The following is a 16,504-nucleotide window of genomic DNA, read 5'->3' on the forward strand; positions in this document are numbered from 1 at the left end:
GAAATAGGTGCTGTAAGACCTGAGTAAGTTACTTTGCAAATTATTCAAAAGACTAACAAGTGTAAGCTTCTCTGACCCAAATGCTCCACTGTCTTCTTACTAGTACAGGGGCACTTGCTTGGCAAGTTCATCCATTTTCACTGTCAGTGGAAAATAAAGTTCTAGATTTTATTTTAAAAGATGAGTGTTTTTAGCATGCTGTTTTGTAAGACACCTCTGCAGGCTCATTTGCCACTTTACTAAATGTAACTGTGAAGCAGCTGATTATGAAATAATGCAAACTGAATTTCTCAAAATGCTATTGGTGACATTGACCATGTGATATGGTCAATCTTAATGAAAATTATATTAAGAAATCAGAGAGAATCTTGAGTTTTATGCTTAAACATAAGGTGGGGCAGGGGGGTGGTTAGCTAGATAGATGACCAAGATACACAGATAGATACACTGGGTTAAGTTATTGGAGTGTAAATAAAGCCAGTATCATTACTTCAACTTTATGCAGATGATTGCAGCTACAGAAATAATCAAAGCAATTTGAACTATAAATGGGATTACTTCTAAATTAAATTTGACCAGAAGTTAAATATTTTCCTCAATTGCTCCAATAAACTTTGACTGAAAAAATGGAATAGTAAAGGTAAAAAATGACCATAAAAGAAACTAAACTGTGCTTTCTCTTTAGTTAAGCTTATGTCATCTCATCAGTTTCCTTTCATAGTCCAGAGGTGGAGAGGATCAGGCTAAATGAAGAAACCTTTTATATATTCTGTTTCAGTCAACATACTGATCAGCAGCAAAATGAAAATGTTTCTGTGATAATCTCCTGAAACTTATCAAGTACAATAATAAAAACCTCAGCAGTTCTGACCAATTGACTTCAAAATTGAAACAATCTAGGTAGGAAAGTCCCAACATCACCCCAGCCCACTCAGCCTTCACCTCATCTACCAAGCATTTTTTCAGTACAGTATATTATGCAGTTAATTCATCATAAGCATATTGCAATCATTAGACATTGAAATCACTGAAGTTTGAGAGCTGTAAAGGATTCTCACTCAGCCAGTAGCAGCTAATGTCCCCATCACTGGCATATTGTGCCACTACAGAGCTATGGGCTGCTCCCAACAAGGAACTTCAGGATATTAGCGGTAGAACAGCTCAACTGTTTTATCTATCTGAGCCTTGAATACACATCAGTCAGGTGCATAAAATATTACTTCTTGAATTTTAGATAGAAAATTTGAATAAAGTGGGGTATTAGACATGTTCAGCCCTTCAGATTAAAATAATACAAAACCTGGCAATAAGGAAATAACACTGCTATAGCACATAATACATCCGGCTTTAAACTCTTGCCAGAATTATTCACTGCCATTAAAGATAATTTTTTAAAAAACTCAAAGAAAATAAGAGGCAAACAGATAATGAGAAAACAGATATTTTCATTGTCCTTACTGTCTTTTAATGTGCATTAATTGTAGAGGAAAGTACATCTTACTCTGTCTTTGCTGTGTAACACAATCTCTTTAATAAAGACGCCTTCGCTACACAGGCAGGCTTGCACCTTAAACTGGTGTAACAGAACTGAATATCGACCCATGGTCTTTCTTTGCCCTACTTCCTCCTGATTTTGCTTCTGTAGTCCTTCATGCAACCGTAGCAGCAACGAAAAAGAAACAGCGAACCTCTTCCTGTGACAAGGATCTCTCACCTTCAGTCACATATTAGCAACACATTAAGCAATGTTGCAGAACCTCTGCCAGCCTCAGGGCCACTGTGACAACTTAGCAGGGAAATGAAGGGCAAAACTCATTTGCACGTGTATTTTAAAAAACACACAGATTTGAATGAGAAAGAAAATGAAAGGGGAAAAAAACTTATTATGAAGAGCTCAGATGTATTCAGATCTATAAATCCTCTGAGAAAGGACAGAATGCTAACAAGAAAGCTGACACCATTTGCCAAAAATCAACGTGTGTGCACACACTGGATATAGTTTGGAGTGGCTGCATATGCTGCAGGTTGGTTCATGCTAGATTATCGCATAAGATTAACAATGGCAAAGAGATGCTTTCTGTGTAGTTCCTCTTCAGTAGCAAATATTTTATGCTTGAAGGACTACGAGACCTCTGGGAAGCAGAGGCAATAAAAAAGGTCTGTGATCCTTCTTCAACTCCTTTCTTCCCAGATTTCACTGATACTGAACTTACAGAATTCCTTCTATTAGCCTGGCACGCTTTTTGCTGACAACGAAATGTTTCCCCCAGCCCCACTGTAATTTCTTAGAAGTTAATTGTTTATTTTACTTGACCTGACTTCCATCAAACTGGCCTGCAGGGTTTTGCTGTCTGTCACCCTGCCACTAGTCCTCAAGTCCCACTTGCCCTGGGAGTGGAGGAGAGCAGCCTTTTGGAAGTGCAGTCTCCCAGGGCAGACTGCCAGGCTCTATCCCACAGACAGGAAAGCTCACCTGGGGCGGTTCTCTGTCCTGCTCTTAAAGCTCTGAAAAGGACCGTCACTACAGGTGGATGCCAGTGCACTAACGAAGGTGTGACAGAACAGCCTTTGGGCAAAGTGCACACACAAGAGTCTCCCACTCCCACCATTTCCATGGCTGTGCAGGGCACGGTCCATGGCTCACCCCTCCAGCTGTACTTACTGGTACACCCCCACAGCAGATTTCCCGGGCACTACAGGTCCTGTGTGTGGAGGGCACACCTCATCCACACTCTGCCTTTGGGGCTGGTGATCTGCACAACAGGCAAACCTGGTTTTCAAGCCTGACCCTTAAAGAAATCACAGACATACCCAAGGTGTCCAGTTCACACTAGTGAAACTCCACTATCAGGACTCCACTAACAGGACAAGTAATTAATCTGTGACTTATACTATTATAAATTAAATATACTATTATAAATTAAAGCAGAATCCAACCAAGGAAAAGATCAAACATTACAGAGAGTAAAAAGTCACAATCAAGCAGTCCTGTTACTGACCAAATACATGAAAAGAACACTGTCATGATCGCCAAAGTGAGTACTGTGAGTGAGCACCCTCAGTGTCCAAAGTGATAATTAAAACCACCATGTACCTAATGAACCATGCATTGTTACTGACCAAAATATCGGATTTCCTTTATTTAGGGGAACAGAATTTAAAAATAGTTACTGGAAAGAGACTCACAAAGGTCTACAGAGTCTGCTTGTTAAGCATAAGGAGTCTATAATATGAAGATTGAAAAACCACATAGGCAACATTGGGTTTATTTCCTTTATCACTCTATTTTACATTTTCTATCATGCTAAGAGCATGCAACTTCTACTGGTTTAAGCTAAAATTTACTCTTACACCTGTGCAGCATCTACAGTTAAAGATCTGAAATACACACCATTTACGAACATCTAAGTAAGTTTAGAATTACTTAGGTGCAACAGAAATCACAAAAACACCCCAGCTTAAAAGGACTTTTAAACCTAAATGAGCAAACAACTGAGGCAGCAGCTGCAATTATTTCAGTAGTGATTTCTGGGGGATTTTTTTTTTCCTAGCCACACAGCAACGAACACATCCATCCATTTTTCTGGTGAAACATCTGAAGAATTGAAACAAGTGTTTCAGAATCTTTATCTAGACTGAAAAGAACTAGGAGATGTGTGGTCTAGAACTGCTCCATACTCTTAACCTTTATGGCACATTTGTGTAACACCAAATGTTTCATGTCTGCTTCAACAATACAAATTCAACAATACAAACACAATCACCAGAAGTTTTTGTCAGGATAAATCAGTACGCACAGCACTTTTGGAAAACAACAGGCTGTAAGAAAGAAGGTGCAAAATGACAAGTTGGGAAAAAAAATAGGAAGACAATTGCAAGGAGATTATGCTCCACAGTGGCACAGACAAAATTAAACTAGCCAGAGTTGGTGTCAAACTTTCTCTAACTGCTGCAGACTGAGGTCATCATTATTGCCCAAGGGGATGCGCAGAGGTGGTGTTTTCTGTGGGATAAGGTCTTTCTTGTGCCAGAGGTATCCCATGGGACCACCAACATTACAAACAAACTGGTCAGTACTTCACCAAACTCAGCTTAGCACTGAAAACAAAAAGAGACCACTGTGGTGTCTTGGCCTTTGCCTACAAGTTGCACCACATGCAAACCTGAGACCCAAATGCCACACTGCTGAGAACACTTGTTTGCTATGTGGGAGAACATCTCAAGTCCCTATCACTTTAGGCATCTCTGCACCATTTTGGTCCTCCTCACTTCAATACAAGCCATTCCTAAAAACCATACTTTGTATCTCACTTTATCAGCCTCGATGCACTTTGTCCTTACTTGTCACCTAAAATGCAAACACAAATAATGTGTAATTCCACTTTGGTATGAAACTAATCATGCATATACTAAACGTTTCCTTTTAGAAAGCAAAGCAGATAACATTTGTATTTCACTTTGCTCTATTTACACTTCCTTAACAAGAAGAATATAATTATAGACAGGTCCGCAATGCTGTAAATTGTCATGACTTCACCAAATTCCATGGCAATTTGTCAATTTAAATTAGCTGAGAATATGATAATAATGTTACATCACAAAAAGTACAACAGAGAAGTTGTTGGGACAGAGAAGTTAACTTGGGACAAAATAAAGACAGGAATATGTTGTAAGCAGCAACAAGGACAAAATGTTCATTAATGCCAGCAATTTATGATGATCTGCTTAGTACTTATGTCAAAAGTTCTGCAACTTACACATACTGAGATATGCTGGAAATGTGCTTTAGTTGCCATACCGCACAAGACAGATATGCCACCTTTCACAGTGGTCTTCCAGTCAAAGACTTAACTCACTGTGCTGCTGGCTCATCATGACTTTTTAACAGGTGAAATAAGTAAAGAATGTAGCCAGCTTTTCTTGACCCCAAATGGTGATCGATTTATGTGCTCCATAAAACCAATAGCTTTTGTAATTTTTATCCTGACTCATTTAACTACAACTCCTGTTCTTTTCATGGACAGCAAATGCCTAATCCTTAGCAGCCCCCTGGGAGGCCAGCATCTTCCACACATCCATGTCTGCCTTGAAGCCGGACAGAGCTAGATATAGAAGATATATATTTACCCAACATATCTCTTTGTGTTTGCTGCCCTTGGCAAAGGTCAGTTTTCTGCTGAACTGCAGAATGAATGTGTTTCTTCATGTCTTAAATAAAGGCATACATTTTAGCAAAATAATATTTTTTAATATCTAATCATTGATAATTAAACATAGAAACAGCATAATAAGCAATTATTCATCACAAGAGGGACAAACCATAACAAGTAAATGTTTATGAGTGAGATGTAAATTCAGGTACAAAAAGAGCCTGGAGTCTCCCTGTACTTGCTTCCTCCTCATCTGTGATTCACAGGGAGAATGCAGTTCTTCTAATTCACTATATCTAGCTAAAACCAAAGTAGTATTAGAATCACTTATAACTCATAATTTAAAAATAGAATACCAAAATGAACAAATAAAATGCAACGGCTAAAACATGGAATTGTAAATGATTACACATTTACACAGCAAAATATCCAATTTCACAATTCTTGTCACGCATTGAGAAAACAGTAGTCCTTCTTCAGCATGAGCCTACAAAATCCTAGTATTGAAATTTTATGCCAAGTCTGACAAGCTATCTTCTACAGAATAGCTAAAAGTCTTCACAGCAAAATAGTTCTTTAACATTATACTTTCTTAAAAGAGCAGAATTTGTTATGTTCAGTTTTCAGCTGTAACTCTACTACAGGTACAACCATGTATGAAAGAGCTCATGTAATATTCATAAAACTGCATCAAAACAGTAAGCTACTTTATATAAGTCCATGTCTGTAACAGAAGGCTGTTGATAGTGCCCATAACTGCTGCACTATGGCATAAACCAAGTATGCCTTCCAGAAGTTTTAATACCTGAATGCCACCTTTTTTTTTGTCTGAAATACTGTAAAACTTTTTTTTCCTCTGTTTCCACTGTTTTGCAAAAATATATATTGAAATGATCAGATTTCACACCGTTTAAATATAGAAAAAATCAGAATGATCCTTTTAGTTTTTTTCACCGAATTGTCTTTGAGAAGAAATCATCATTTCTTTTTCAACTAATGGGTTATACCTACAAAAATATCTTGAACCATTTTCAGACTCAGTTTAAGAACTGATACTGATTCTGACTGAATGACAGGTAAAGAAGCTTTTCATGTGGCCCAGCAGATTGCATTCTTAAAAGATGGCTCTGTGACAACCAGGTTTTCAGATGCTAAGGCTAGAAAAACAGATGAGGAGCATGAGTTTGAAAACTGGCCATCTGTCCATGACCTCAGTAACATCAGCAACCTGGTAAGCATGCATGAAACCGAGTCTTTTTCCCATGGATAGATTGCAGCTCCCCAACCATCCACAAAAGTATTCAAAAAGGAGAAAACATCTGCAAAGATGACAGAAAACAGAACCCTAGTCTTCAAAAATTCCCCCACTCAGATGGAAAAAATCACTCAAATTGCTGTTCACTATGAGTAGTCAGCATGAAATCAAATATTCAGCAGTATCACTGTGCACACAAGTGAGTCTTACCACATCAGCAGAACTAGACTCAGAGCTGTATATCAGATAAGAAGTTGACTAACAACAGGTACTTTTATTACAATGAAATGCTTCCTAGTTTCAACACCTTTATCAACTCCAGACAGACAGAAGAGCATCCTAATTATTTTAATATTTTACTGTATGTATGTGTGAATATTCTAGGGTGAGAATTCCCTATCCATGATTTTTTCAGCATTAAGGAAGAAGAATAAGCAAGAATGAATGATTATACACACACACAAAAAAAAAAAAATGCAATTTGCTGAAAAGCTAATGACCTGAAATACTGTGTCTAATCCATAGCCTATTTTTTCTACTTGAAAGCGACCAGTGTCTGTCACAAACACCTTACACCTTTTTGGGTAAAAACACGACAGCTTAATGGTGCAAAACAATGCTGTCTTCTATCTTGGCTCTTAATGTGAAAAAATTCTTCTATAAAAGCTTAAAATGGAACACTTACTTAAAGCAACAAGATTTGAAGATAGCAACCTGCACAAGATTACATGCAGAATGCTACACAATCTGAAAGGAATTTATCTCTTAATTACATACTCCTTTCTACAAATGGTATGTGACCATTTTTTGCACTCTGTTTTGGCAAACAGTATATTTCATTATCCAGGTGATATGCTGTTGCCCTTTTTATTTCTGATCAGTGCCTTGAGGCTGGAAGAAAACATCTGAAGGGTTAGCTAGTTTCTTTGAGCTTCTTCTTTGCCCTTAATTCCTGGCTCCAGACAGGCTCCCACTGAGCATTACAGACCTCTCCCTTGGAGCAATTCAATTCCATACTAATTGCCAGGATATGCCACCATCTTCTGTGACAGACATGAGAAGACAAGGAAGGCTCACACAGATCTTCTGCCTTCAAGCAAGCTACAGAAAGGTGCTCAAAGCACTGGACCAAGGCTGTTTTCTGCCTGCTGCCTTGCACGAGCACATGCAAGACCATGGCTTACTTGGATGCCTTAGGAGTAGGGGAATACAATTTCTGATGTGAAACTCCCAGGACAACTCTGACTTGTAAAAGAAACAACTGCCCCCATTCCTTACTCAAAGCTCTTTCTTGCTCTTCCTCCCATAGAAGTGGGATGGATGCTATCTTGTGTGAGCATGCAGAGGACTCTCAGGGGAAGGAGATGTTAATTCTGTACCTTTTTAGGGCTCTCTTCTTTCAGCAAGGCTTTCTAGCGCCTGCTACATGGGAGAGTAAGTTTACCCTTATGAGTAAATTTTGTATCATTAAAAAGGAGCTCCTTTTCCTCAGATGAGGCAAATTCCATGAAATACCTGTAAAAATCTTCACCCTCCTGTAGCAAGGAGGACATAAATTGTCTTCTCCCACAGGATTTATTTAATGCCAAAACAGAATTATACATTGGACATTTTTTTAGATTTACTCACATTTCACCCCTTTCCTAGTTTTAATTTTAAGTGAACTCTACCAACAAGTTTAAATTTATTTTCACTCTAGGTGCTGAAACTGTTTTGACTCAAGAGTGGTTAGACCCTGACTCAAATGAGAATTCATGTTCTACACAGTAAGTAATCCATGGAAAAAAATATGCCAATAGGTATCTTCAAATCTTTATTTATGAGGAATGAAATATACGGGAAATTAGTAGAGACTAACAGGAAAAGGCAGAAATGGCATTAGTCCAAATATAGAGAAAAATGATCTAAATTAATTTTGGCAGAGTGAACTCTGCTTTCAAATTTATTTGTCTTACCACATTAACATTTTAGCAGTGACAGCCTACAGGTTTATTTTTAGGTACTAATATGTTAAAATATGTGATGAAAGTAGAGAAAGAAGTTACTGAAATTGTTTTCCTTAAAGACATTCAAGCTCTCCCCCCCAACTCTGTGCTGGAAAACTATTCATAAAACAGTGCATACATCTGTATGGCAAAAACACCTGCAATAAAAATTGCAGGTTTTTAAAATGTCCTAAACATTAATAAAAGGACTGCTATGTGGTGTGGCAGCTTGACACTTCTGAAAATTAGACCATTAATTTAAATGCCTAAAACCACATTTTTCTCACTGAAAGGAAGAGGTTCACAATTTAAATTAGTTGCTCTTAGTATCGGTACAGTAGGCAGTTGAAAGAGGAGAGCAACTTGCTTCACCAGACCTGAACAGGATCTCCACAAGACCATGCTCTCCCTGAAGTATACATTTTTTACATGATGCAATGATGGGAACAGAGTTCATTTCAGACAGACTTCTTATTAGCAAGGTAAGGAGGAGCTGTCAGACACAAACCCAGCAAAATAAGGCAAGCTCAGTAACACCATGAGTAGAATGGTAGTGGCAATTTTGCTTTTCACAACCTTTTAGCATTGGACTTAATGATGCACTTTTACTTTTGTGTTCTACTAGATCTCTTTCTAGGATGAGTAATTTGTTAAATCACACCTACTGAACTTCTTGCAGTATTTACCAAAAAAACGTCTACAGGAATGTATGGATAGGTTTCATGTACGTACTACACACAGACAATATTAGAAGTAGTATAATGTTAGAATGAAGGTACATTAACAGCAGCTTATAGAATGGAAAACACTTGTCTTAGAGAGAGATTTTGAAACTGAAGTTTTAGTAAAGCCTGACCCAAAACTGCTATTTTTAAGTACCCAAGGCTGTATTCAACATTACCTTATCTACAGAATCTTTAGTGAAAAAATTAAAATCACAATTATTGCCATGTTATAGCTAAACTAGATTCCCATCTCATACCACAGACTTCTCATTCATGGAAACAGTGTAGGAAATGGTGTAGTAACAGCAAAAAATGTTAAGTCATATTTGACAGGAAATTTTAAACTGAAAGATATAGAAATTTCCATGTATTTTGAAATAGCAATTAACAGATGGCTACGTAAAAGTGGTGTATATAGTTTTCACCCCTCTCTTACCGTAAGAGTAGATTTTAGGAATGTAATTACCTACTTAATAACCTGAACACAAAGTTACACACAGCCATCAGCACCAGGAGATGAACTGTGCTTGCACCTACCCTTCCTAGGCTCTGCATAAAACTGATTACATCTAAACTAAAACCAGTCAGGGCAATGGATTCCATTAAAATCAAGTTCTCACCTTGGTAAGTCATACTTTCACGAACACTTTCATCTTATGTAAGCTACCACTGTTTCTAAAAGGAACAGTACAACCTTCCCCTTCCAATCCTTGCACAGCCTGTAAGCACACTGCCATGCAACAAAACTGACAGAGTCCAATCCAAAAGATGTTGATCTTAAACTACAGGATTTTGGAAATAAAGAAAACCAACCAAACAAATGTGTTTCATTTTGGTATTTTATGATGGACACAATTATATGTTTCAGTTTAAAAACTGTTTTTCAATTTTCGCTTTTTTCCTATATTTTACATAAATTGAACATCAATATTAAGATATGTATAATTTAACCCAAACATGTTTTTCTTTACAACTTCGTGTACCAAAGACTTCAGTGTTATCAGAGTTACACCAGAATTTCAAAATTCTTCACCAAATGGAATCTCTCATGTAGGCAGTTTTATAAATCCACAGAAGCAGCAATAGAGCATACCATAAAAGGGGAGAAAAAGATTATCTGCACCTATTTATTGTCAAGTGGTTTAAATACCTGGTGGACATAATGTGCTAGAACTTCAGATAGTGGTTTCATCTCTAGCTATAAAGTTACAAGCAATTTAGTCACTTTCAGTGGCACAGTTCCCTATCCGTGAAATGCTACACTACTACAGTAAAATGGAAAGTAACTCATTATTTTACGTGAGAGCATCTGGTACTACAATAACCTCCAGAATAAAATACAAAAAGCCAAATATTCAAAATGAAAACCACATAAGATAATAATAACTGTGATTATTTTAAGCAAAAATAAATAAATACTTCAGACCAAAATTTCCTTGCTTTTTCAGAACTGCCACTGTTACAATCACTGTGCTGAAGTACAGAAGGCAGAACATAAGTCCACTGCATGAATAGGAGATGAGAACTTTGCTGGCAAAATTAAACTGTATGTTCAGGTGTTACCTAGTTGCAATATGCTGCGGTATTAGATCTCATTATTAGTTCTCATGCACAACCTTATCATCATTGTCCTTCACTGCCAATGAGTTAAGAACATATTTGAATGAAGTATTTCAGGACTGATATGATGTCCTTGTTTAGCCTCAGGAGAAAAAAAAAAGAGCAGGGTGGGAAAAATACTAAAGAGAAAATATCTTTCTCCAGGACAACCAAGCACTGCTTTTATGTAAAGCATGTCAAATGACATATAAACTGAAAACAACTTCAGGGCAACATGTATTTTTATCTGAAAGATGACAGATCAGCATATCTATTCAGTCTGCTTGGTTTCTGGAGGAACAGTGTTTCATACAGGGACAGAAAAAGGAAACCAGAGATTCTTTTAAAATGGAGAGCTCCACGTGTTCACAATTTAATATCTGTTTTAGATCCTGCAGGAAAAAAAAATACAAATTTTTAAATTTTCTTCTAGATGTAAAGGAGAGTAAATCTTGCACAGTCACACATCTGACTGAACACCTCTTTTTAGAAGAAACCAACCTACTTATTGCTTTTTGACAATGAAAAAAAATTTATAAACAATCTGCCCTCTACTTAGTGCCCACATTAAGCACTAAGAAGTGCTCTTACTAATAAATTGCTAATTACAACCTTCCCGAAACAGGTCACATCTCTGCAGTGACAAACAGATCTAATAATTTGGAAGCGTGAACACAACGCATTAAGGAATACAGTCTAAAAGGATTGTCTGAACTGCTAGTAAGTTACTATGAGATTTCAAGTTAACTCCACATAAGCAATAATAAATGTCCTCTGTATCAGGCTTATCTATTTGGATGGATCTGAAGCATGCTTATGTGCTACTTCAATATTTCTGAAGTGCAGGAAGAGGCTATGCAATCAATCCAAGCAACAAGGGAAAAATCAGATAATGTCTGAGAAGCTGGACCCAAGAAAAAAAATCTCACAGAGATAAACTTAGCAGTTTGAAGAAAAAAAAAAACACAAATAAACCTTAGGTCCTCATAATAACTGAAATAATAGTGGTACACTGAGCCAAATATACTGTTAATCTAGCTCTGAGTTTATAAATTAAGATCACTGATAAACAAACATAATGGGCACTAGAGGCAACTACATTATGTTGAGGAAAACTGAAAGAGATATTTAACTTTCTAGTATCATCATTTGCCAAATAATCCTGCTTCTCAAGCAAATTGCTTTCTTTCAAGGGCTTCTGCCCTTGCATGTAACCACTATGGCTAAACCAAGGCCATATTACACACTGACCTAAAAAAAGCATTTAAAGAAAACAAAGTGTGAAAAATTCTTAGTTCCAGACATGGCTAATAATGAGCACTAAAGTACTGTAATTGTCCTTACACACCACTTCTACTCTTATTCATTGAGTAGAATGGTTTGAACACCCATTCAGCAAACATCCACTCCTCTGCCCATTTACTCTAATGCTTGTGCTCCTGTGGACTGGAAAAACAAAAGTCATTGGGCTGAGTATCTGAAGCAACCGAACAGGGCCTATTGGCTGATGAGTCCATGACCATGATCTAAAAGAAGCTATATCCTTTCGGGACAGCTCCTGAGTGCAATAATCAAAAAATGGTGTTTCCACTCAGGAAATGCACAGCTGCAGCACTGTCAGCAAGAAAAAACTCATACCCAAAAGCCAAAAAGAAGGTCCCAGGATGACCTTGTCCTCTCCTAAACTGTTACCATGTATAAGTCACTGCTGTTGACCCTGTACTGGAGACTTGCCCAAATGCTGCAAACGTTGAACTACAGCTGCTGCTCCACAAGAACCTCCTCTAAGAAGAAACCACTCACACACCTTTGATGTAAGAAGCTGAAGTTTTGTTCTGAATAGCTTTCATTTTACACACTTCATATGTATGAGAGCTTACTGCCATAAGCCTGCCACTCAGTACACCATTGTACACTAGGAATACCACAGAACAACTTCCTAAATCACAATACAAACAAGGAGGGAACACAGAGAACACAAAACCCTTCTCTAAAAGGACGCTTTTTTAATGTGCTTAAAATGCGAAAGTGGAATTTGAGTGTGCTCTAAGTAACAACCCACTTCCACCAACTTCTGTAAGCACTAACGATTGTTTCTCAATTCTATTTGAATCGTCAAGGTCCTGTTTTTCAGTCATCAATTTCCCAAGCAAATGCTGACCCCTGTTAAAATTCAAGGCTGGAGAACATAAGGCTCTCTTCCGTTTCTCATTAAGCAAGTGCCAACACTTTGTTTCGACATTGATAAACCAGTTTGTTTGCCATCAGTTATGTCCTTAGGCTTTTCACTTTATTCAGCTCAGAAAATGGGAACAATAGACAGGTTTAACTTCCTGTTTTCCTTGCTATGATATTTGGTTTAGAGAACAGTTCAAAGTAACTTTCAAATTCAATCATTTTACTTAAATGATAAATGGTGTCTCTGTTAAATAGTTTTTACTATATTGATTCAAAGGAATCTACTCCACAGCAGGTACTGTAAAAAAAGCACACCTTTATTGATGCCAAGAGAACATGCAGGAGTTAGCATCTCCATATGCATGTCTGATTGTGGTTCATTTTACACAGGCTTTTATACTTGTACAATTCTGGCATCTGCTCTTTTTTGTTTCCTTATCTGAAAGGTACAGTTTTAAGGGCTGGGATCTTACGTAACTTGTAAGGGCTACAAACATGGTAGATAGCTCCTATCATATTCATCACATTTATCCAACTGGTACTATGCTTTGCTATAACTGTGCTTTACTGATTATGTTCTTCTCTTTTCTATCTATTAAAACAAAACTTAAGATTTTGTGTTCTTCTTGCCTTTCATGACAGTTACCATACCTCCCCCTCCTTATCACCTTAGCCCACCAGGTCTAGGCCCTGCTTGCAAAAGTGATTACAGTTAAACACAGCAGTCACACCTTTAAGATTTTGTGAATTCATACCTATGCTAAGGTGCTTATGTCACATGAGGCCTGTGTTTCAGTATCAACCCTTTCGAAACTGTCTTAAAACCACACCAAAACAAAGCATGTATTAAAAAAAATGAAGGCAAAAGTATACTATGAGGAACCCAAAAATATATTGGTTCTCAGCTACTGGGTGAAATATTCTACTTCACTGAAAATGACAGAAGTTGTCCTTTCCTTTAGTAGAAAGTGGTAGGGTAGTGAGGTGGGAAAACATTTTTCTGAGCAACCCTGGAGCCTGGGGACCATCTGGGAGTCTGGTCCTACAGCCAGATCCCAAAGTATGCACAGAGGGAGCATTGATGGCTGTAGGAGTGCTGCCTCCAGCAGGTTCACTTGCAAAGAATATGAAAGAATACAGTATTTTAATGTGATGTACCCTGCAAAAGAAAAATAACTGACAAAGATACCAGAGAAACTGAATTATTAAAAAAAAAAAGAAAAGGAATCAAAAATTAACGCAAAACTTCTGACTACATCAAAATTTTAAAATCTAGCTAAAAGAGACCAACTTACCATTTACTTTTAGCACATTATTAAGTAAATGATAACTAACAATCCAGGAAAGAAGAATGCATTCAAGTTTCTACATATATTTCCTTTTGAAAACTGACAAGCACAACAAATGCTGAAATACATTTTGAAAATGTGTGCAGGTACAATCCAATTTATAACTACAAACTTGGATCCACTTAAAAATATTATTTAAACATTCAATACAACACTTTTTTAGCCTTCTAGGTTGTACTGACATTTCATTTAATGTCTCAGGAATTTAATCTGGTCAATGGTAGACAGCCTTGCATCTGCCATGGGACCAGATATGGCTCTCATGAATTGAAGTAAAATGCTGATGTGAAATTTGGCCTATTTGTCATTACAATCATTTTTCCCAACTTTCCCCAGCTTTTTAACATGAATTAACTTTACAGCATACATTGATGCCTTTGCAATGTTTCTGTTAGGTTTACATATGGCAGGAATTCTACCTCTACATAAAAAAAACAAAGACATAAAGCTTCACAGAGCAGGACTCTGAGGAACGAGTCTCTGACGACTAGGATCACCTTTCTCATCACCTCCCTCCAGACCTCTTCCTTAGTTTACGCTTGCAGGTAGGCTGATGATTTAATCAACCTTGCAAAAGATAAGGAAACAAAAAAACCTGGCACGTTATTGAACCACTGTATTTTTTACTGCCACCAGGAAATGGAGTCATTACTGTAAAAAAAAAGTACCTTTTGGAGCCTCCAATATAGGTGAAGGTAAAGGTGGAGTCTGAGTACCTGAAATCTGAAAGACAAAGAGCTGCTTTATTACAACTTGTCTTGATTTTGGTTGAAGTAGCCGAGATTTTACGGAGCAGCATTCAACTCCCGACACGGGGGCGGTGGAGAGGGAGTCGGGGTGAGCCAGAGGAAATGCAGCATCTCCCCCCCAGCCCCTCGCAACAAGTGGCCGATGCTATGGCAACGGGAGGGAATTCCATTGTCACACACGGCAACAGGCAGCGGACAGCCGGGCTCCTGCGACGGCTTATCGCGACCGGACCGCCGGGGCGACGCGAATCCCCAAGGGCGGCGGGGGCTGCTGGCACGGACAGGGCCCCGTTTGCGGCTGGGTGTGCCACCGGCCTGGGGCCGGGGATCGAGGCAGGCGCCGAGGGCGGCCGCCCGGGAACAGCCGCGTAGCGAAACCCGCCGAGCCGCGTTCGGCCACGGGCTGCGCCCGGCACGGGCCCGCACCCAACGCTCCCGGCGCTGCGTGGCCAACCCTACGCTCCCCGGCTCGGGATGCCGCCCCCCCTACACCCCGCCCGCCCCTTTCCCGGCCGGCGCCCGGTCTCCTCTGCCCTCATATGCCCTCGGAAGGAGAGGAGGAAGACGGGATCTGAGAGCGGCCCCGCGGCCGGGAACGGCGGCGAAGGGCACGGGCACGGCGAGAGCGGGGCGGGTGCGGCGGCGGCGACGGGAGCCTCCGCGCCGCCAACCTGGCTCCCGGGAACAAACTCACCTGCAAACAGGCAGTCCTTCTCCGCCTTGCACTTTTGGATCACAACGTCAATATCCTTCTGAATCCTCTCTTGTCTTGAACACATCCCCATGAAATAAATCCCAGGGGAAAAAAAATAGCAGCCTTTATTTCCACCCCACCCCCCCCACCCCCCCCCCCGCTGCCAGGCTTTTTTTAAGATTCAGCCCGAAAGAAAGAGCCCGGGGCTGACGAGCAGGAGCCTTCCCGGCGGTCCGGTGAGATTCGTTCGGCCGGTTGGAGGACGTTGGAGGCAGGCGGCGGGAGCCGACGTCGTTTGCCCAGATACGCCCGCCCAGATGTGCCGCCGCTGCCGGCGAATGGCAATTTCCTCACAACGGATCCAGCGGAGGGTGGCGGCGGCGACACGGGATCCCCCCACCCCCCCACGACCTCTGGGTTTTTTGGGGTTGGTTGGCTGGTTTGGTCTTTTTTTGGAGGCTAGAGAACAAGAAAAAAAAAAGGAAAAAAAGAAAAAAAAAAAAAAAAGGGGGCGGGGGGCCAAGCCGACCCGGCCGCTGCCGCTCACATCCCTGCCCCTCCCGCCAGCAGCGGCGACCGCCGCGCAGCAGCAGCACAGCGCGGAGAGCCGGCAGCGGCACCCGCACCCGGTCCCTGGCGGCGCGGCGGGGCCAGCGCTTGCTGCAGCGACGCCGAGCCGCAGACCCTCCCCTCGCTCCCGGCCCGGCACGTACGGCCCCCGCCGGCTCCCCCGGCGCAGGCGGCGCGGGGGGAGGAAGAGGCGGATGCACAAAGCCGGGCGGGCGCCCCGGGAGACAGCGGCTGGCGCGATGGTCGCGGC

The 16,504-nt window shown here is 40.1% G+C and overlaps 1 protein-coding gene across 2 annotated transcripts in view; it reads right to left on the bottom strand.

Moving 5' to 3' along the window:
- Positions 1-15,827, bottom strand: part of PARP8 (poly(ADP-ribose) polymerase family member 8) — a 118,276-nt gene extending 102,449 nt beyond the window's left edge. For both annotated transcript variants that reach the window (XM_054003346.1, XM_054003345.1), the window contains exons 1-2: positions 15,685-15,827; positions 14,910-14,964 (exon numbers count right to left, since the gene is read on the bottom strand). In XM_054003346.1, coding sequence (XP_053859321.1) covers positions 14,910-14,964; positions 15,685-15,775 — 146 coding nt within the window. In that variant the 5' untranslated portion in view covers positions 15,776-15,827. The remainder of the gene's footprint in view (positions 1-14,909; positions 14,965-15,684) is intronic.
- Between the last annotated feature and the right edge of the window lie 677 nt (positions 15,828-16,504).

This window comes from Vidua macroura, chromosome Z, assembly GCF_024509145.1.
Source record: "Vidua macroura isolate BioBank_ID:100142 chromosome Z, ASM2450914v1, whole genome shotgun sequence".
In the NCBI taxonomy this organism is placed as follows: domain Eukaryota; kingdom Metazoa; phylum Chordata; class Aves; order Passeriformes; family Viduidae; genus Vidua; species Vidua macroura.